Source organism: Calliphora vicina, chromosome 3 (genome assembly GCF_958450345.1).
Source record: "Calliphora vicina chromosome 3, idCalVici1.1, whole genome shotgun sequence".
NCBI lineage: Eukaryota > Metazoa > Arthropoda > Insecta > Diptera > Calliphoridae > Calliphora > Calliphora vicina.
Genome location: NC_088782.1, coordinates 35,675,182 through 35,697,013, shown reverse-complemented (window position 1 = coordinate 35,697,013; position 21,832 = coordinate 35,675,182). Strand labels below are relative to the sequence as shown.

The 21,832-nt window shown below is 31.5% G+C and overlaps 1 protein-coding gene across 1 annotated transcript in view; it reads right to left on the bottom strand.

The window, feature by feature from the left end:
• The window catches only part of Dscam2 (Down syndrome cell adhesion molecule 2), a 168,392-nt gene that overhangs the window by 127,854 nt on the left and 18,706 nt on the right, over positions 1-21,832 (bottom strand). The window contains exons 4-5 of the mRNA XM_065503597.1: positions 6,473-6,619; positions 480-597 (exon numbers count right to left, since the gene is read on the bottom strand). Coding sequence (XP_065359669.1) covers positions 480-597; positions 6,473-6,619 — 265 coding nt within the window. The remainder of the gene's footprint in view (positions 1-479; positions 598-6,472; positions 6,620-21,832) is intronic.

Here is a 21,832-nt window from a genome sequence, read left to right as displayed (position 1 = left end):
ATTTAAAGTGGTGACTTATGGCAATTAGATGCAACTATTGATAAGTAAGAAGCTTGTTACCATTTTCAAGTTCATGCTGATTTTTAAGGGTGCGAAATACATAAAACTCAATTTCCCAAAAATTTTAAATGAGCAAAAAAGTACCTTCTTTTCTGCGGCTCCTCAAATGCATATTCATACACCCTACTCTCTACCATAGTGGGGAGTGTATAATAGGTTTGTGCAGATGTTTGTAACGCCCACAAATAATAGTCTAACTCCCACCTTGAAGTATACCGATCGACTCAAAATCACTTTCTAAGTCGATTAAACGATGTCCGTCCGTCCATGTAAACCTTGTGCTAATTTTACGTGATCGTAATTTAAAATCTTTAGGACAACAATAATGTGTTTAAACTATGAAAATATTTTAGGACATTATGACAATACAACCTAATAGGAGAACGTTTGAATCCCCCAAATATTTTGACTTAACTTACCTATATTCAGGAGATGGACAACCCTGGGCCACACATAGTAAAACAGCTCCCTCATCTTGTGACACTTGCACATGTGCCGTATGCTCAACAACACTTGGTGAGATGATACCACGATGAGCTGGAAAGTAATGAAAAATTATTGTTAATATATGTATTATGAAAAATAATAGAGAATTATAGAACAATTTCAATTAATTTTTTAGTTAATAGAAATAGTTGATGAACGGTGAGAATAAAATCAATTATATTGAGCCGTAACAGCGAAAAAAATATCAAGCACATAACAACAAACTTTATAGGAGAAGCATACCCAGCAAACATTTTGTGAATTTTTGTAATGGCAACTAGTTACCACATGCATTCTTTTGTAATGAGTGGTGGTTACCCAGCACATTATTTTATTTACTAGAATAGGTACTTATTTTTATACAGGTTGGTAATGATCTTTTGCATTTAGCACAGCTATCTAGTGTGTTTGACTGGAAAACGGAATGTTAGTGGTTCGCCAGGTGCCGTGAAATAAGGCCATAGGTAATAAGGCCATATGGCCTTATTGCACATTGCGTTGAGAAATAAGACCATATGGCTTTATTACCACCGAGGTAGTGAAATAAAGCCATTATGGCATTATTGCATCTTAGACAATTTTTGGTTTGCTTAAATGATTTATTTAATTTGACAAAAAAAGAAAGTTCAATCAAAAATTAAGGAACATCCACTCCAAAAAAAAAGTATTTTTTAATAATTTATTTACAAGAAAGGCTTTATTTAGCGAAGCCGCCTGCCACGTTCCATGGAGGAGAAAGTCCCTAAGAGCGGCCGCAGGCCGCCATGCAGAAGAACTTTATTTGCGAAGACAAGTGTTTTTGCACTCAGTAGTATGGCTTGCAACTATTCGGTTTCGCAGGAAAAGGTTTTTTTTATTGGCGGCCTGCGGCCGCTCTTAGGGGCTTTCTCCTACATGGAACGCGGCAGGCGGCTTCGCTAAATGAAGCCTTTCCTGCAAATGATTATAAAATATTTTTTTTGTCGCCTGTCACGAGAAAATAACTATACATATGTTTGTAATTATAACAAACTATTTTACACTGATATGGCTTTATTTCCACTTTGACCATTAATTCAATATGACTTTATTTCACTCCCTCGGTGGTAATAAAGCCATATGGTCTTATTTCTCAACGCAATGTGCAATAAGGCCATATGGCCTTATTACCTATGGCCTTATTTCACTGCACCGGTTCGCCACCAGTCAAAGCCATTAATTTTTTTGTTCATATCATATTCATTTATATGTTGATGTTAAAACTATTATTAACTTACAATAAAATAACTCGTACATGGAGCAGTGAGTCAGCAGCTTGACTATCAAACACAAGCAAATAATGTGACTGTTCGATTCGCACACATTGTTTTGCCTATTTTTTCTGATTTTTTTTTTAACTACTTATACCGGTGCTGAATGCAAGTACATTTGTAAGCTTGACCACTGATTTTTTTAAAAATCTCGAACAAAGGTAAGTAGTGTTTCAGTCAAATAATAAGTAGTTATGCCATGGCTGCAATATTACTTGCTGGCTTACTAAGTAAGTAAAGTTTTTGCTGGGATATTTATGTTTTAATTCAATATAGTAGTTAAGCTAAAATTATTTTGCAACAAAATATTAAGGATTCTTGGTAAATCATGAAATTTCTATGATTATATAAGGAGGATTTCATGTCAAGTGAACCAATTTTTGAAATCGATGTCTTTCGATCGGTATGAAATTTGCACCAAGGTTAGTTCTCAGCACGTCAAAATTTTACATTTTGGCCAAACATGTGTTTTTTCACATGCATGTTACTTATAGCAAAATGTGTCCCAAATAGTTTAGATACACTGGTGCATATTCCTATAAACGCACTTAATTTTGTTCTGTATTTTTGTTATTTTAGTTTTTTTTTTCAACCAAAAGTACATTCCTAATAGTAACATATCAATTTACTGCAACTTTTTCTATTTGAATCAATAAATTTCATCACTTTTAAAGATGCCCAAGGGAACTTTTTTGTCCGATCAAGAAAATATTAAAATTATTTTTTTTTCAAGACCAAGGATGTTCCAATAGAGAAATTGGACGTAAAATCGATCGTTCGGAAAGTGTGGTGCGAAATTTCTTGAATAAAGGTCAAAATTATGGAGTGCGCAAACCTACAAAGGGAATTCCACACAAATAAAACAATAAATTGAATCTTCCAGTGACTTCCAAACACGTTGCACCCATTTTACGAAACGATGAAAACATAAAATGGAAAAAGCCGAAATATAAACCAATGCATAAAAAGCACCATAAAGAAAATCGTCTAAAATTCGCAAGAAAATATATGAAATGGACAAATGAGTGGAAAAAAGTAATTTTCTCTGACGAAAAAAAATTTAATGTAGACGGTCCTGACTCATACTCATGCTATTGGCAAGATTTGAGATCAAACGATGTTCGGATGTCAAAACGTAATTTCGGTAGTGGCAGTATTATGATTTGGGCAGCGTTTTCTGCAGTTGGCAAGTCAAAAATATGTTTTGTTCCGACAAAAATGAATAGTGCGATTTATAACGAACTGTAAATGCTCTTCTCTCATTTATGGATGAAAAAATGGATGAAGATTGCATATTCCAACAAGATAATGCTGCAGTCTATGTTTCTAAGCAATCGAAATCTTGGTTTAGTGAACATAGCATTCCTCTGTTAGACTGGCCGGCTTGTAGTCCGGACTTATACCCAATGGAGAACTTGTGGGGATACATGGCCCGTAAAGTTTATGCAAATAATGTCCAGAATGAAAGTATAATGACTGTGATAGAGCTGAAACTAAAAATTAAACAAGTCTGGGAGGAAATTGATTCCGATCTGCTTAAAAAATCAATCTCCTCCCAGAAGCAATGCCATACCGTATTTTTGAAACAATCCATAACAAAGGATCATCCACACATTATTAATAATGCTACATTGGCACATAAATTAAATAATTAATCGAAATAAATGAAGTACAAATGAATTTTTTTGTAAACAATATTTTAAGTGAAGTCTTAACTAATTTAATAAACAAATTTGTAGCCCCCTAAATATGTGCTTGTTTAATTTTTAATTTTTTTTTCAAAAAACAGCATTGTGCGTTAATAGGAATATGTACCAGTGTAGCTATCTTACGAAAAAAAAATTTAAAAAACATAACAAAATTTTTAATAATTTTTTTCCGAAATCTTTTTTTTCAAAATGGTCCCTTTTTTTCTTAAAATAAAGCTTAGATATTTTCCTTGAAGATCTATTTGGTCGCTTAGTGGGATGCGAGTTTGATAAAATTTTTACTTTTTTTGCAAAATCAAGAACTTTTTTGACTTTTTTTTTAAAAATGGAACTTTTTTATTTTTTTGCATCAAAGAAAGCTTAAGTCTTTTCCTTGAAGAACTTTTTGATCGCTTAGTGGGATGCGAGTTCGATATCTATCAAAATAAATATTTTGTAACTTTTTGTAATTTTTGACTTTTTTTGCCAAATCTAAATTTTTTTTCAAAATGGGACCTTTTTTAAATTTTGTTTTTGCTCAAAAGAAAGCTTAGTTCCATTCATTTAAGACGCTTTTTGTCGCTTAGTGGGATACAAGTGGGATATATATCAAAATAAATGTTTTGTATGTCTTGAGTTAATTTCTTAATTTATTTTCTTTGCTCAAAAGAAAGCTTAGGTCTATTCCTTTAACAGCTTTTTGGTCTCGTAGTGGGATAGGAGTGGGATATACAGTATCGGCCATAACTAAAGCACCCCCTCAGGGATTTTTTTTCATATTATATTTTCTTTTATAAAAACAAAATTTTAAATTTCGATTATGTATTATTTTTATTTGTTAATATGTTTATTATTGATAAACAAATACTTTTAAAGTTAACCTTTCCATAAGTGGTAACATAAAATCAAAAAATATTTTAAGGTAGAAAATGAAACGGACAAAACTAAAGCACGCCTTGATGGATATAATATAACAATCATTTTAATTACTATTTTGTTGCAAATCCTTTGCATTGGATGACACAAGAACATCACTTAGGCATAGAAATTATTAAGTTTTTTATCTTGTCTTGCAATATTCCTTCCTAGGCTATTTTAACGGCTTGGAATAAATCGTGAAAATTTCCAAACATTATTTCGGCAATTTTCACGTTTTATTTTCATATTAACAATATCCCTCAAGTTCTCAATAGGATTGATATTGAGAGATTGAGGAGTCCAATGAATAACTTGAATTTTATTGCTCTGTAGCCAAGTCTTACAAATTTTGGAGGATCTTTATCCTGTTGGAAGCTCCCTTTAAGTGGCATCTCTTCACTGGCATAAGGCAACATTACATCTTTCATTATATCGCGGTGCATGAAATGATGCATAATCCCATTAATTTTATGAATTGGCCGAAATTCTTGACCAGAAAAGACACCCCAGACCATTACATTGCCTGCTCCATGTTTAGTTGTTCCTTTGCTATACTTAGGATTCAGTCTTTCTCCTTTTGGTCTGCGTACACTCCTTATTCCATCGGAACTTTTTAAGTTGTATTTGGATTAATCAGTGAACAGTACTGTCTTCCACTTTTGGACACTCCAGTCGATGTGCGCTTTGGCAAATTCCGGTCTAGCTTTCTTGTTCTTAGCTGATATAATGGGTTTTTTTGCTGGTCGTCAACTGAATAATCCGACTTCTACTACTCTTCAGCGGATTGTTCTTTCGCTAACGCATAATCTTAAAGTTGTTCATACTTGACTAGATTATGCTATAGGATACTTTTGAATTGCTCTTTTGACCAAGGAATCATAATATCGTGTTTTTTTTCGCGGACATCCTCCAGAATGTACAGTTGATATGCGACCAGTCTGCAAAAACTTTGAAATGAGCCTGAAAAAAACTGATCTGTTAATTGAAAATTATTTACTCAATTCATGTCGTGATAAACCCGTCTTCCAGTCTTCAATAACTTTAATTTTAAATTCACTGGAGTACTTTTTCCATGCCATTGTTTTCATTACAGTAAACTGTATAAAACTTAAATTATACACACTACGCCTTCCTTTATTTTTATCTTCTGGAATTTTTAAATCCATTCGTTGTCAGTCCCGTCAATTCACAATGCAAATATACCGTAACGTAGTCAAATTTTTAAACATCTTATAAGGGGGGTGCTTTTGTTTTGTCCGTTGCGTTTTGTGTTTTTATATGATTTATCATTTTAAATTAATTGTTCATTAAATTATCTTTTACTAAATGAATGTTATATGAATATTAATAATATAAGTTAATAAAATATATACAAATCAGAATTCAAAAAATCATTTTTTATCAAAAAAATTATGTTTTGAAAAAATCTATTGAGGGAGTGCTTTAGTTATGGCCAATACTGTATATCAAAAAAAATGTTTTCTAAATCCAGACATGTCTGGAAAATACGATGGGCATCAAACGAAACGAGGTCGCTAGCTGATATTTTCCACATAAGTGTACTCTGCTGATAAGGTTTGTTTGGTATTGACAATGGGCAATATCAGCTCTTGATTTATCCTAGACCTCATAAAATTGTTCCCCTCGAATACTGTTTGAACAGTCACAAATATCGTGCAGCAGTTTGTCCTAAGTCCACATACAAGACTCCCCTCAGAAAATGACTTGAACATTCTTATATTAATTAATATCATGATGAAATTTGCCATAAACAAGTTTTAAACCTGGTAAACGGTATATATGATTAAACACAGATATATGTGATATCATTACTAGTATAATTTTATATTACAAAAAAAAAACTATTTCTAATGGATTGAAAACATACATAATCTGCATAATATATTTGTATGCCAGCACGTACCCATTTAAATGCATTTTATTCACATAAGAATAAGTGCATAAGATAACCTAACACAAACATTAAAATAGTTATAGCAGTAGAGTAAAGATTTAGAGATTTCAACTTACAATTTATTCTCAGTCTTGTGGGTGAACTAACAACAACTTGACGTGTTAATCGATGCATACTTCGACACCGAAACGATTGGGATTCATCACTTTCTTGTAGATTATGAATAAGTAATTCACCGGTGGGTAATAAATGAAATTTACCATCTGAAATTGAAGATTCAAAATAATTAGAAAAACATACTATTACATTCACAAATATTTATATAATAATACAATATTTTTGCAATAAATAATAAAAAGATAATTGTAAAAATTTAAATTTAAATATGTAATTCAAATAGTGTGCAAAGTATATTAGTTTGGGGATGTAAATAAATACATATGTAAGTAGTAAGGATGTGTGGGCATCAGTATTGTACATGTTTAGTAAGTTGCAGTTGTATGTATATAAGATTTAATGTATTGGTAAACACTAGGGTATTCATTCGACTAATGATCGTTCGATTAATCGAATAATTTCTTACGAATAATTATTCGAACAATTTAAAAATGGCCATTTTCGAATAACGAATAATTCGAACAATTTTATGTAGAATAATCGAATAAAACGAATAAGAGTTCATATATATTTAAATTTATTAAATTACTTAAAATTTTTCACAATTTCAAATTTAAGTAAGTAATAATGACTCACAAAAATTGTATTGTTTCTGAAATTCGACAAATAACTAAAGACAAAGGAACTTTCGATCACTGTAGATGAGTGTTCCGATAGCTCCTTCTATAAATTTATAAATATTAATGCAAGAAGTTACAATTCTAAAAAGAAATCTATCAAAATTTGTATCTTAGGACTTGAACCAATGAAAATAAATGGTACGGAATAAAATATTTGTTATTTAGCTGGCGAAATATTAGAAGAATCGCAATTAATAATCAAAATTTTAACTTAGATTAAAGTCGAGTTGAATGTGATGGAGATTGTGATTTTGAAACGGTCGTCGAAAGTGATATTGAGGATGACATTTATAATGATAACGTTGAAATAGACAAAGGCCATGATCTTAAAATATATTTATATAAGTGATGTTTTTAACTGCGTACGTAGGTGTTGCAAAATATTTAATAAATCGAATGATAAACACAAATATTGTAAACTAACGTTTTGCTGCAAGAAAAGCATGGAGTTCGTCTTATACATGATTTTTACCATCGTTGAATATCTTTGTCTAACATGGTAATAAACTTTTTGCGTATTTGTAAATGCGTCAATCATGCACTCCCTGACTTCAAATTAGCCATGTTCACTGACAGATATCAAACTTTGGACAGATTCCATTTATTGTGAATAATTAATTTGCTAATGAATTAGTTGCTCAATTTACAACCCGAATTAATGAACGACATAAAAAAATTCTTAATAGGTTTATATTGTATTTGAATTCAGGATCATGTCCAACTAACTCAAATTTTTTAAAGCATAGCTCCAAAACGGAAACTAATGGGTTTGCTTGTCAATTGTTTTGTAGATTGTTCGGGAGTTAATCTGATCAGAATATTTCTGTTGAAAATTTAATGCTGGACTTTGTTTTCGAATGTTTTTTAACATTATCAATACTTGAATTATTAACTTTAATGTTATTTTTTGTTTCTCTTTAATAATAAAATATTAAAAAACCGACATCAAAACTTCATTCTTTACTTTTTTAAAAATAATTAAATTATTCGAATAATTCGATTAATTTTAAGCGTGTGATCGAATTATTCGAACAAGTTAAAATCTCTTATTCGAATTATTCGTTTTATTCGAACAAGAGAAAAATCGAATAATTCGACTACCCTAGTAAACACTTTGTTTATTTAGAACAGAAACAGCCCAAAGGACAATGTTAATTATGTATGAACTCCAGTTTACTAATCTCATAAAATAAAGAAGACATTACAGTAACGAATACAAAGAAAATACTGGCAAATAAAATATGTACTTAGATTGTATATGGTAAACCATTATACATACTTACATACATGTATATTTAGGCATATATAAAAGTAAATAATTTTATATATATGTACTTATATATGTGTACATATCGTTAGCTTAGTGTACAAACATGCTAAGTCCACTTTTTATGTAAATTGAAAATTAAATACAAAATGCTATAGAGTAAGTTCGGGTAATGTGGTATACCTATTTTTTATTTAACTATAATTTTTAGAATCTCAATTCGATTGGAACAGTTTTCAGCTGGTGTTTTACTACAAGTGTTAGGTTTACATCCATGAAAATAAAAAAGTCTTTTAAGTTCAAGTTTCAGAGAAATTTGGGAAGAAGAGAAAACACCCATAAACAAGCCATTGAAAAAACTGGCGGGTAATGTGGTACACCATGTTCTTTTAATATTATATACCAAACCGCATAACCGATACATAGTATTTTAATTTGTAAATGAGTTGCGTTTTATTTAAATCATCTTTAATGGATGCGGTTAAAGTTGGTGGCTGACCAAGCTTACCAGAAGCTCTTCAATACATTCTTCGCTTCGTAGGAGACATTGAATGACTGATGCGAAAAAAATTTCCATTTTTTGTTTCTAATAGCTCAGATAGCGTTCTTCAAATCTTCTGCTGCCCATTTTCATACTTCACATTTCTTTGGCATATTATTTGCTTGAAATTCTTTAGCTATACCACATTAGCCGACCACGTGGTTTAATGAAATTATTATAAAACAAGTAAGAAAGTATGGTGGTCAAGCCCGACCATATAATAGCCTACACTAAGTAAAAGAGCAAAAAAAATTTTTCTTTTAAAATTTCAATAATTTATATTTTTGAGTGATTTTTGGAAGTGGGCCTTATATGGGGGCTATGACCAATTATGGACCGATCACCATAAAATTAGGTCGTGTGATTTATGTCTATATGAAAGTTATTTATGTTGAATTTAATGTATATACCAACATTTTTAAGTGATTTAATCACGTTAAAGTGATTTTCGGAAGCGGGTCTATATGGGAGCTATGACGAATTATGGACCGATCGTAACAAGTGACATGAATTTTGTGTATACAAAACTTATTTAGAGCGGAGTTTGTGAAGATACATATATAAATTAAACATTTATGACCGATAAAGTCCAATTTCGTGAGGACATTTGTATGGGGGCTAGGTGAAATAGTGGACCGATTTCAACCAGTTTCAATAGGCTTGGTCCTTGAGCCGAAAAAATAATATGTACCAAATTTGATCGAAATATCTTAAAAATTGCAATTGTTTGTAACGCCCAAAAATATTAGTCTAACACCCACTTTAAAGTATACCGATCGACTTAGAATCACTTTGTGAGTCGATTAAGCGATGTCCGTTCGTCCGTCCGTCTGGTCGGCTGGCTGGCTGGCTGTCCATGTAAACTTTGTGCGCAGAGTACAGGTCGCAATTTTGAAGAGATTTCGATCAAATTTGGTACATATTATTTTTTCGGCCCAAGGATCAAGCCTATTGAAACTGGCTGAAACCGGTTAATTATTTCACCTAGCCCCCATACAAATGTCCTCCCGAAATTGGACTTTATTGGTCATAAATGTTTAATTTATATATGTATCTCCACAAACTCCGCTCTAAATAAGTTTTGTATACACAAAATTCCAAATAAGTTTTATATACACAAAATTCATGTCACCAAATTTTGTTACGTTCGGTCCATAATTAGTCATAACTCCCATATAGACCCGCTTCCGAAAATCACTTTAACGTGCATAAATCGCTTAAAAATGTTGGTAAACACACAAAATTCAACATAGTTAACTTTAATATAGACATAAATCACACGACCTAATTTCATGATGATCGGTTCATAATTGGTCATAGCCCCCATATAACCCCACTTCCGAAAATCACTCAAAAATATAAATTATTGAAATTTTAAAAGAAATTTTTTTTTTGCTCTTTTACTTAGTGTAGGGTATTATATGGTCGGGCTTGACCGACCATACTTTCTTACTTGTTTTAACAATAAAATTGTGTATATTCCCAAGATACCACGGAGATCACCCACTGTGCGTCCAAGAACAAGTTTGGATAGGGCTGGGGGGACAGTGTCCGCTTAAATGAGCCAAATTTTAATTTATTTTGTATTCAGTTCTCTTTCTAGTTTTGTTTTGTTTTCTTTAGAATTTTATCGCAAATATACGTGATATTTAAAAAAATAATTCGATCCTTCGTCATAGCTACAAAAACGAGAAAAATATTGAGCAAAATTAAAAAACAAAAATTAAACCTAAATATCTTTTGAACTAAAAGAGATAACCTACAGATGTAAGAATATGTGCTATTTAGAGAGCCTAGACACGTTCAGATTCACTAGAGTTGTTCAGCTTTTCCGAATATACAAATATTGTTAGTGAAAAATTAAGATTCCCTGTCAGTTATTCTAAAATTTTTTTCAATATTTTTTTTTCACAAAAAAGCTATTTTTTGTCAAAAAATGTAAACAAAACTAGTTTGGTGGTCTCTTAGCTATATTATTGCGATAGATAAGTCTGAATTAGCTGTGATAAAAATGATAACATCTTATTTTGAGGACCCACTGTTTTTCAGAATGTTTGGAGGCCAATATAAAAAATATTTTCACTATAATCGCCAAACTGACTAAAGGGTTTTACTATAATTTGGTATCCTTTTTGTACTGTTGCACTGGGTTATTGGTTTATTCATTAAATTTCAAGCAAAAAAACGTAAATCATAAATTTTTTTTTAAGGAAATATTTGATAATTTTGAAATTTATTATCATCTTTTTAGTCAAATAACTGAGATAAAACGAATAAAAATAAAAAAGGGTTATAAGAAATTGAGCTAAGGCCCTTAAAAAACAATTGAGTCATAGAAAATATACTAAGTTACAAAAAAAGGCCTATAATTCACCAACGCACTTCCTCTAAACTATGATCATTAAAAATCACACCAAATAAGTAATAAAACAGCATTGGCAGAATTTAAAAACATTTCATACCAATGATTTTAGAAAGTTTTTTGTCTCTTGTAAAATTTGTGAAAAGAGAATTTGGAACTTTTTCACTCAACGCTAACCTTATATTATAACATAACAGGGCAACAAAATCGAAAAAATTTTAGAGGCTTTTTAAACCACTATACAATTTTGATGCATTGTGGTTCCAGTAGTACAAACATGGTCCAAATTTTAAATTCTATGGAGAAGTTTTTTTTTAAATTTTTTTGTAAAATTGTGCATGTTTTTAGACGTTTCTCCACACAACTTATGATAACTCAAAAAGGGTTAATCCGATATTAAATTGTACATGTAAATTTTACATGTGTTTTGTTTTATATAACACAAATTTTTGCAAAAACAAAACACATATAAAATGTACACTCAAAGTACACGCTTATAAGCACATACAATTTTCTGAAAATGAGTGAATTCACTTAATTATACCCTTCACCATGAGTGGCAAGGGTATATATAAGTTTGTCATTCCGTTTGTAATTTTCACATTTTTCATTTGCGACCCCATAAAGTATATATATTCTGAATCGTTATAGATAGCGGAATCGATATAGCCATGTCCGTCTAACCGTCTGTGTGTTGAAATCAACTTTCCGAAGCCCCCAAATAACTTACATACACGATTCATACATAAATATCTCCGAAATTCTTCCGGCTCGGATGCTATTTAAAATCGCGAAAATCGGTCCACAAATGGCTGAGATATAAGGAAAAAACTAGGACAACCTCGATTTTTGACCTATTTTTGACCTATATCTGGATCACTAAGTCATTAATATAGACAACATGGATATCTAATGATAGATATTTCAAAGACCTTTGCAACGACGTATATAAGACCATAGTAAGTTGGACATACAATGGGTCAAAATCGGAAAAAAATATTTTTTAACCCGAATTTTTTTTTCATCAAACATTTTTTTTTTTAAATTCTTTTTCCAAAAAAATTAATTAAAGAAATTTAAAAAAAAAAAATTTAAAAAAATTTTAAAACATTAAAAAAAAATTTTGGATTTTGTTTCAATAAAAATTTAAAAAAAAAAATATTTTTAAGTATAATTTGGTGAAGGGTATATAAGATTCGGCACAGCCGAATATAGCTCTCTTACTTGTTGTGAATAAACTCGAAAATAATCCAACGATTTTTATGGTCGATATCTCATTTTGTTCCTATTACATGTGACTTTGCGATAAAGCAATAAATCTGAACAATTCCTGCCGTTTTCGATTTTTCATGATTTTTTTAAAACAATTAAATTTGTTATTTCCACGTAAAAAATATATTTGTGGCTTCAATTTGTTTTTATAACTCCGAAACTACTGAGCTGAATAAATGACATATCAGTCATTTATTCTCACTTAGGTATTGAAAAAAAAATTTTTTTTTTTGCTTCGAAAATGCCGAATTGTATACCCAGCAAGCGTCATACGCGGGAAGTTTTGTTTTACTCCTGTAATTAAAAAAAAGTGCCGCTTAAACACACCACTTATGGTGGTAGTTTGTGCGGATCAGAAGATGTGAAAAGAGTAAAGTTAGTGTCACACATGACAAATATTTGACGAAAAAGACGTAACCACTAAATAATATACATTTGAATTCTTTTATTTATTTCAAAAACTTATTTGAGTTTTATTTTATTCGATGCTGTTTGATCTTACAAAACACTTGTAAGAGTACACACGTCAAAAAAATTTGTGCTAAAAAAGTGGCTACGCTTTTTTGAGCAAATATTTGCCTTGTGTGAGCCTACCTTAAGTAGCTGTCTCGAGTTTAAAATTGAATAAAACAAAATTTAAGTATTTAGCTAAAGTTTTTTATTAAATTTATTACATATTACACTTCTATTTTCCCTTATTACCATTTTGATCACTTAACAATTTTATTAATAACTTTTGCCATCAAACTCATAATATTCCCATAAAAACATTCAATTAAAAACCACATAAAAGCACATATCAAACCACAAATCCACATTAGAAAACCATATTGGAAATGTTTAATTGTTAGTGATTTTTCAACCTGATCATCGACAAGTATTTTCAAATTACCACTCAAAATACCATGCCAGTTAGTTTCTCGCATTATTTTCTCCAAAATTCCATTTTCGCGAATATATAACAAATAACGATTAAATTGATCTATTACGGGAGAACGATGAGGCAGAGTGACAAATAATGATTTGTAGTTTAAAGGTTCTTTAAGTTTTCTAGCTTTTGGTTTCTTCATGAACTGCTGTTGCGACAAAATGAAATCGAGTAAATTCTCTTGACCCGTATACATGTACGACATGTCAAGTGATTGACGTTTAATATTAAACTCGGTATTATTGCCGCTGTAAATGCGCTGCTTTAGATATTGTGGTATATTCAGTTTTAGAGTAGCATTTGCTGCTGATATATGTTGAAAAACTAATAAATTATTACGTTTGATGTCCTCTAGCTGCTGTAATTCGGGTTCATAAACTTTGGAGGCTAGCAAACTGGAGAGACTACAGCTATAGAAATTGGTGAAAAACAAACCAGTGAATAGAATCAATAAACATAAGTAAAAACTTAATAGAGAGCGTTGCGGCTTTAAAGAGACCTCGAGAAAGAGTATGATTTTGATGGTTTGCAACAAGGAATGAGCCATATTAAGTTGCATAGCAAACAATAAATTAATTGAAACCATTAGAATTAGGAACAGGAAACCACATAGAATGATGTAAATCCATAGGTATATATTAAAAGGCTTGATTAGATACAAATTGTTAGCAATTTCTTGACTGCTGGGCACTAGCAATTGAATCTTGGTAAATATTAATGTAAGACTCGCGGCAAATTCATTTCTTCTGGTCAGATCCGCTGTCGCAAAACTGAATTTACTTTCCTCCAAAAACTTGTTCATAGTAGCCGCACTAGCATTAGACTGCCATATGTCATAGAACACATATCTTATCGTGGCATTATGATGCTTTAGAAATATTTCTATCCACTTGTAAAAGTAGCCCACACGCAACAATTTACCTTGCTTATTATGGTAGCTGAAGCATAGCGGTGGATACATTATATCGAGTACAACCATTTCATAACCTTGGAAATTATGCAAATGAGTTTTAATCTGGAATTCGGCCACACTGTTTAGTGGAACTACCTTAATTTGAGGATAGGGATGATAGGTGTATAATTGTTTATCACACCATAATAATACTGAAATGAAACCATTGTTCCAACATAGTTGGAATAAATTTTTAAAATTATTTTTAGCTCCTTGATATATCAGCAATATATCCTTAAAATGTAGAGTCCACAGTAATTCATCCATTGTTTTAAAGGTGTTATTTAAATTCTGCTCATTTATCCAAGCCACTGTAAGAATCTGGTCTGTAAACTTTTTATATAGAGCTGTTACATTGTATTGAGTATCGGTTACAATTATTTTGTTTAGTTGCTCATTTTGGGATGCTTTTAGAAATGTTTCAGTAGTATTTATCCTTTGATCATAGTTTATTAAGATGTTTAAGTCCAATTCGCCTTCTCGATTGATTTGCTGGATTATGTCTGAGACATCGTTGTGCTGTTCCTTGACACTGGCTACAATTGTTGGCAATATAAAATATAAGATTTTTATTACTGTTAATGAAGTCAATTGCATGGTTAATAATATACTAAAACTAGAATTTATTTTAAATTTTACATAACAGAAACTTTTTCACATTTGTAACACCATTTCCAGCTAAAAGTTGGACATTAAAAATGACAATTATTTTCAAATTAACACATATATTGTGTTACAAATAGTTTAAATGTTACACTCTAATAAATTTTCATGTAAATTGCCTACATTAATAGTAGGAAACTTTTCTCCTTTTATAATTAGTGTAAAAATACATGCTGTGTGTAAATTCAAATATTTTTTTTTGATAACAAATGCTTTTTTTTTTAGAAATAAAATGTTGAAAATTTTTATATTAAATGTTTGAATTATTTTTACACCTGTATATGTAAAACTTCAATTTATGCACAATATATGTAATTTTAAACATAAAATGCCTATTATATTACAAACAAATTAAAATACAACATTTTGTTTGTATTTTTGCTGAAAAAAGTATGTAATTGATTTTGATAAACATATTTGGAGTCTGCTATTAGTCATATTGTCATAATGTCCTAATATATTATAATAGTTGTTGTTGTGTTTTAAACAAAAAAAGTATTATTTTATGACAAAACAATAAACATAGTTCAAATAGTCTTATTAGTTTAGAACTTTTTTGTTTGAAACACAACAAAAGTTAGTTTAAAATATCATAATATATTAGGACCTTATGACAATATGACCAAATATTAGACCGTGTGAATACCCCAATTGTGCTTAAACTTACGCATATTGTGCAATTTTACATGAAAACTTACTTATTTTATAGTAGTCGATTTACATGCATTTTTTAGAGTGTAATTTTGGAATTCAGGAAAATTGTTCTATGGAATTGGTGCATTTTGCATTAAAACTTTCTAGCTATAAATGTTGTCGTGTTTAAACTTAAGTATAAAACACACAGCAATAATGTTTCACTTAATTATTTATGAATAAAACTATTAAAAATATTAATTGAATGTAAAAAATTAATTGTACAAGAAAACATACAGTGGTCGACATAATTTTTGCCACTTTAATAGAGAAAACCCGGTAAATAAAAAAATAATAATGCAGTTTTGTTTGAAATCTTTTTTATTGCTATGCACCAAAATAAATGTTGTTGCAATGTAAACTTGCAAAATTATTCATAAAAAAACAATACAAAACAAGTAAGAAAGTATGGTCGGTCAAACCCGACCATATAATACCCTACACTAAGTAAAAGAGCAAAAAAATTTTTCTTTTAAAATTTCAATAATTTATATTTTTGAGTGATTTTCGGAAGTGGGGTTATATGGGGGCTATGACCAATTATGGACCGATCACCATGAAATTAGGTCATGTGATTTATGTCTATATTAAAGTTAACTATGTTGAATTTTGTGTGTTTACCAACATTTTTAAGCGATTTAAGCACGTTAAAGTGATTTTCGGAAGCGGGTCTATATGGGAGCTATGACTAATTATGGACCGATCGTAACAAAATTTGGTGACACAAATTTTGTGTATATAAAACTTATTTCGAGAGGAATTTGTGGAGATACATATATAAATTAAACATTTATGACCGATAAAGTCCAATTTCGGGAGGACATTCGTATGGGGGCTAGGTGAAATAGTGGACCGATTTCAGCCAGTTTCAATAGGCTTGGTCCTTGAGCCGAAAAAATAATATGTACCAAATTTGATCGAAATATCTTCAAAATTGCAACCTGTACTCTGCGCACAAGGTTTACATGGACAGCCAGCCAGCCAGCCAACCAGACGGACGGACGGACATCGCTTAATCGACTCAGAAAGTGATTCTAAGTCGATCGGTATACTTTAATATTTTTGGGCGTTACAAACATCTGCACAAACGCATAATACCCTCCCCACTATGGTGGTGTAGGGTATAAAAAACATTGACAAAAGTCTACATACGACCACAGCATGTCCTGGTTTTTTTAATACTAACAAATAAGCTTGCAATTTATTAAGTCTACAGTTCAAACAATATTCAGTAACTTTGAAAACACTGGTAGAGTTAAAAATAAGCTGCGAAGTGGTCGCCCAAAGAAACTACATCGTAGAGATGTAATCTTCATTTTAAAAGAAGTCAACAAAAACTCAAAAGTAAATACCACAATTAAATAATAATGGTAATTAAAGCAGAAATCCTCGTAGATTAGCGAACTTCGTTTGGAATTCTCCCAAAAGCACTTTGAAAAGGACACGGAATTCTGGAATGATGAGTTGAAGTATAACATATTTGGAAGTGATGGGAGAGATAAAGTATGGCGCAAAACAAATACAGCAATGGATCCGAAAAACTTACTCGCTACAGTTAAGCATGGTGTTGGCAGTGTGATGGTTTGGGGTACTGTCGCTGCTTCTGGAGTGGGAAGTTTGTGATTATTGAGGGTAATATGGATCGTTATCAGTACAAATTCATTTTGGAACAAAATTTGAGAGCACCGGTTGATACCAATCTTAAAGGAGAATGGCAAAATATTACGTCCCCAGAACTGGAAAATTTAGTTGCTTCGATGACCAGACGCTTGTAGATGCCCGTGGTAGCCCAACGAAATATTGAATTTAATGAACATTTTTATTCGCTGAAAAATGTTTATCGTATGTAGACTTTTGTCGACATATTATTTTAACTTTTTGTGAATAAAAGTTAAATTAATTATAAATTTAGCGATATTTTTTGTTATATTGCTAAAAATGCATTTGAAAAAAAACTGCATCATTACTTTTACTTATTATGGTTTAGAAGTCCGCGAGTTACAAAAATAATAGTCGTATGTAGACTTTTGTCGGTCACTGTATGCTTTCAGAAACTAAAATGTTTTACCACCCTGTTAGAATACAAGTAGAGAATACCTCTGATTTACAATGTTTTGTAGAGTTGGTAACTTGGTACAAATATGGAAATAAAGAAAATAATACAAATATGATAATTTTATGATTATTTGTATTTCTCTCAATTATCTCTTAGACTTTATCCCGAACGCATCCGCCGTTTAGAAATGCCAGATTTATTTCCAAAAAATTTTGATTCTGCCCACTGTGGAGCGCCACAAAAAAAACTGATATGACTTTCATAATTTTTTCTAAGGTTTATAGAAATATATCTACCAAATTATAAATGAAGTGTTTTAGTAAATATAGTTTTTTTTCGAAAATCAGCCTAATGGGCGGCTCACTACAAAAAAATTAGGCGTGGGCCGCCCATTTTTAATCAAATAAAATATTTTGACATTAGAAGACTGACCAAATTTGGTCGGGATATAGTTTTTTCCGCTACTTGGGGTTTTTCGGCCATAGTGCATTGATACAACTTTAGTTTCTTAGATTCCTGAGTTTATTACATAAACTAAGATGAATTAATAAAATTAAATCGTTACTACAGCAACCATATGCTTTAAAATAATATTAAAATTTACAACACTGTATTTATATTTAATAGAATAAATTTTCATTTGAGCAAAGAAATTAAGTGTGTGTGCACATTGAAAAGAAAAACGTGAATTTTTCTAGTTTTATTGTATTTATGTAGCATTGTACATTTAACTTTGTAGTTTTCTATATTTTTTTTTGCATCATTTTCCTTTTCATCTCTCACTCTCTGTCACTCCTTTTTCCCCCCGCAATTTTCAAGTACGTCACAGGCAAGGCATCATAACGAATTTACACACACAGAGAACTAAAGAGCGAAAAAAATAATGCAAGTACGTGTCTTTTTATATACACGTACATACAACTATAAATGCAAGCAATGTGAATACCACTGCACAAAATCTCATATACATACAAACGAACATTAGGGTCGTCCCACAAAATTTTGTGGAGGTTCCTAACTGAAATGAAAGTTTTGTTCATTCTGAGATAACGCTTCTCTAAATTTTTGTCCTGGTGTCAATATTTTGTGAGCTGGATCAAATGATAAAAAGGTCCTTTTTTAAGGAAAGAAATCATATGAAATACTGGCATCGCATTCAATGACATACATATCTGAAGTTATCGCGTATGTCGAAAAATATTAGAACTTTTGTAATTTTTTGCAAAAATTTTATGTTTTTGATCGTTACAAACATCAGCACAGACTCATTACACCCTTCCCCTATGGCGGTCTAGATTATAATTACAGTTACAATTTTTCAATAAAATTTAAATTTAACATAAGTTTAACTTCAAGTTAATCTAAAATTGTGTTCATCAACCGGTTTGTAAACAAACAAAATTGATGCGGAGTGAGACCAATCCAGAACAGACCTTATAAAATATATTATATCCAGAAAAATGAACCGTGTGGAGAGGTTTACACGTGAAGCAGGTCAATGGCGATCGCTACCGTACCATGTCTATTAATTTTTTGTTTGAGAATATGGAAAACACTGATCAGGGCAAGGATGGCGCTTAATTTAGCGATAACTTCATTTCGAAAAATGGACTCTAAGGTAGTGCGAGTTAACACATCTCGATTATTTCTTGTCGGGTTACGTGAAGCCACTGATTCATGTTGATAAAATAGTAACAATTGACGCTTTGGAGGCCAACAGTGATCGTGCTATTCGTGATATACGGCCAGCAATGTTCGAAAAATGTCCTTCTTCAAGAATTCCCTTCTCCAGAATGACCTTCGTGCCATATGCACGAAATCCTTTTAAAATATTAATGCAATGTATTGATTTACAATAGATGGCGTATCTTATGAACGCGGGTTTTGTTTTATTAACTTAAATGTCATATTGTAGGATACATATCAGTAGTTTATTCTCACTTAGTTTTCTTTCTTTCGAATATGTCGAATTTTGCGATAACAAAGTGTCATATGCGGGAAGTTTTGCTTTACTTCTTCAATTTGAAACAAGTAAGAAATTATAGTCGGTCAAGTCCGACCATATGATACCCTACACCGAGAAAAACTGTTTTCTTTTAAAATTTGTATTGGAGCTATGTCTGCTTTTACACAGGGCAATTTTTCTTGCGCAAGTCTAGAGTTTATAGGAGAGAGAGGCAAGAATAAAGAAGAGGGGTACACACTTGCTTGTACTGGCAAGTCTCTTCAAATTTCTTTTGTTTTCTCATTTTCAATATGGCGTCTATTAGGTTTTGACATACAAAATTGCTCACAGACTTGCTGTGTGTAAACAGACGAGCAAGTTTAAAAGGGAATCGACGATACTTGCTTCAAGTAAACTTGCCCTGTGTAAAAGCAGACTATGACTATTTATGGACCAATTGCCATAAAATTAGGTGGCATATCTTCTGTATATATGAGACTTATTTGTGTTTATTTTAAGACCAATATTTTTAAGAAACCTATTCTCGTTAAAATGATTTTCGGAACAGGCCCTTATATCGGAGCTATGATTAATTATGGACCGATCATTACATAACTTATTTGTGTTAAATTTTGTTGGAATACCATAATTAAGAGATTTATACTGGTTAAAGTGATTTTCGGAAATGGGCGTCAGCTTAAGCACACCGATTAGTCACAGAAGTTTATGGTGAATGAGTTCGATCGGTTTCAATGTGCGAGAGATGGTTTTGACACGGAAGACAAAGATCGCTCATGCCAGCCAAAATAGTTTGATGACCCAGAATTGGAGACAGTACTCCATGAAAATTGTTGTCAAACTCAACAAGAGCTTGCAAAATCATTGGAATCTACTCAATCAACAATTTCAAAACATTTGCGGGCAGCAGAGAAATTGGGTACCATACCAATTGAAGCCGAGAGACATTAAAAGACGATTTTGCATGTCCGAAGTGATGCTTGATCGATATAAAATAATAATGTTTTCACCGAACCATTACTTGCGAATCATTACAATAATACGAAGCGTAAGAGAGATCGTATGTGAAGCCCGGCTAACCAGTGGAATCGACACCAAAGCCAAATATCCATGGCGCTTAGGCAATGTTCTGTATTTGGTGGGACAAAAGGTTCATATCAATTATGAGCTACCAGGCCATCATAGGGAACCTGTACCGAACGCAACTGATTCGCGATAATTGTCTAAAAATCGTCTAGAATATGCGGTCAGTCATGAAACTGTAATATTTCATCATGAAAACGCTCGGCCACATGTTGCAATACCTGTTAAAAACTATTTACAATGGAGTAGTTGTGAAGTTCTGAATCACCCGCTTTATAGTTGTGGTTGTGGCCAGTCAGACTACCATTTTTTTTCGATCGATGCAGAAAGCTCTCTCTGGGATACGCTTCACTTTGGAATAGAGTATCCGATATTGGCTTGATTCGTTCTTGGCCTCAAAAGATGGGCAGTTCTTCTGGCTTGAGAATCCATATGTTGCCAGAAAGTTGGGAAAAAGTTATAGCTGACAATGGCCAATACTTTTAGTAAATTTATATTGTATAAATATTTCAATATAAAAGATAGACATAAAAATATAAGAAATGGCCAGCCAGCCTAATCGACACCAAAAATAAATATCCATGCCTTTAAGTTAATGGTCTGTATTTCAAAGGGTCTATCTATTATAAGCTGATGAAATCTGACCAGACCACCACATAAAACGCTCTCTCTGGGATACGCTTGAATTCCGAATAACTAGATTGGCTTGACTCATTCTTGGCCTACAAAGATGAAAAGTTCTTTTGGCTTCGGATTCAATATGTTGCCAGAAAATTGAGAAAAGTTCCTTGCTAAAAGTAGCCAATAAATTTGAATAAATTTACATCATATATTGTACAAATATTTCAAAATAAGAGCTAAATATTTGAAAAAAATCATACATTTTTAAGTCCAAATAT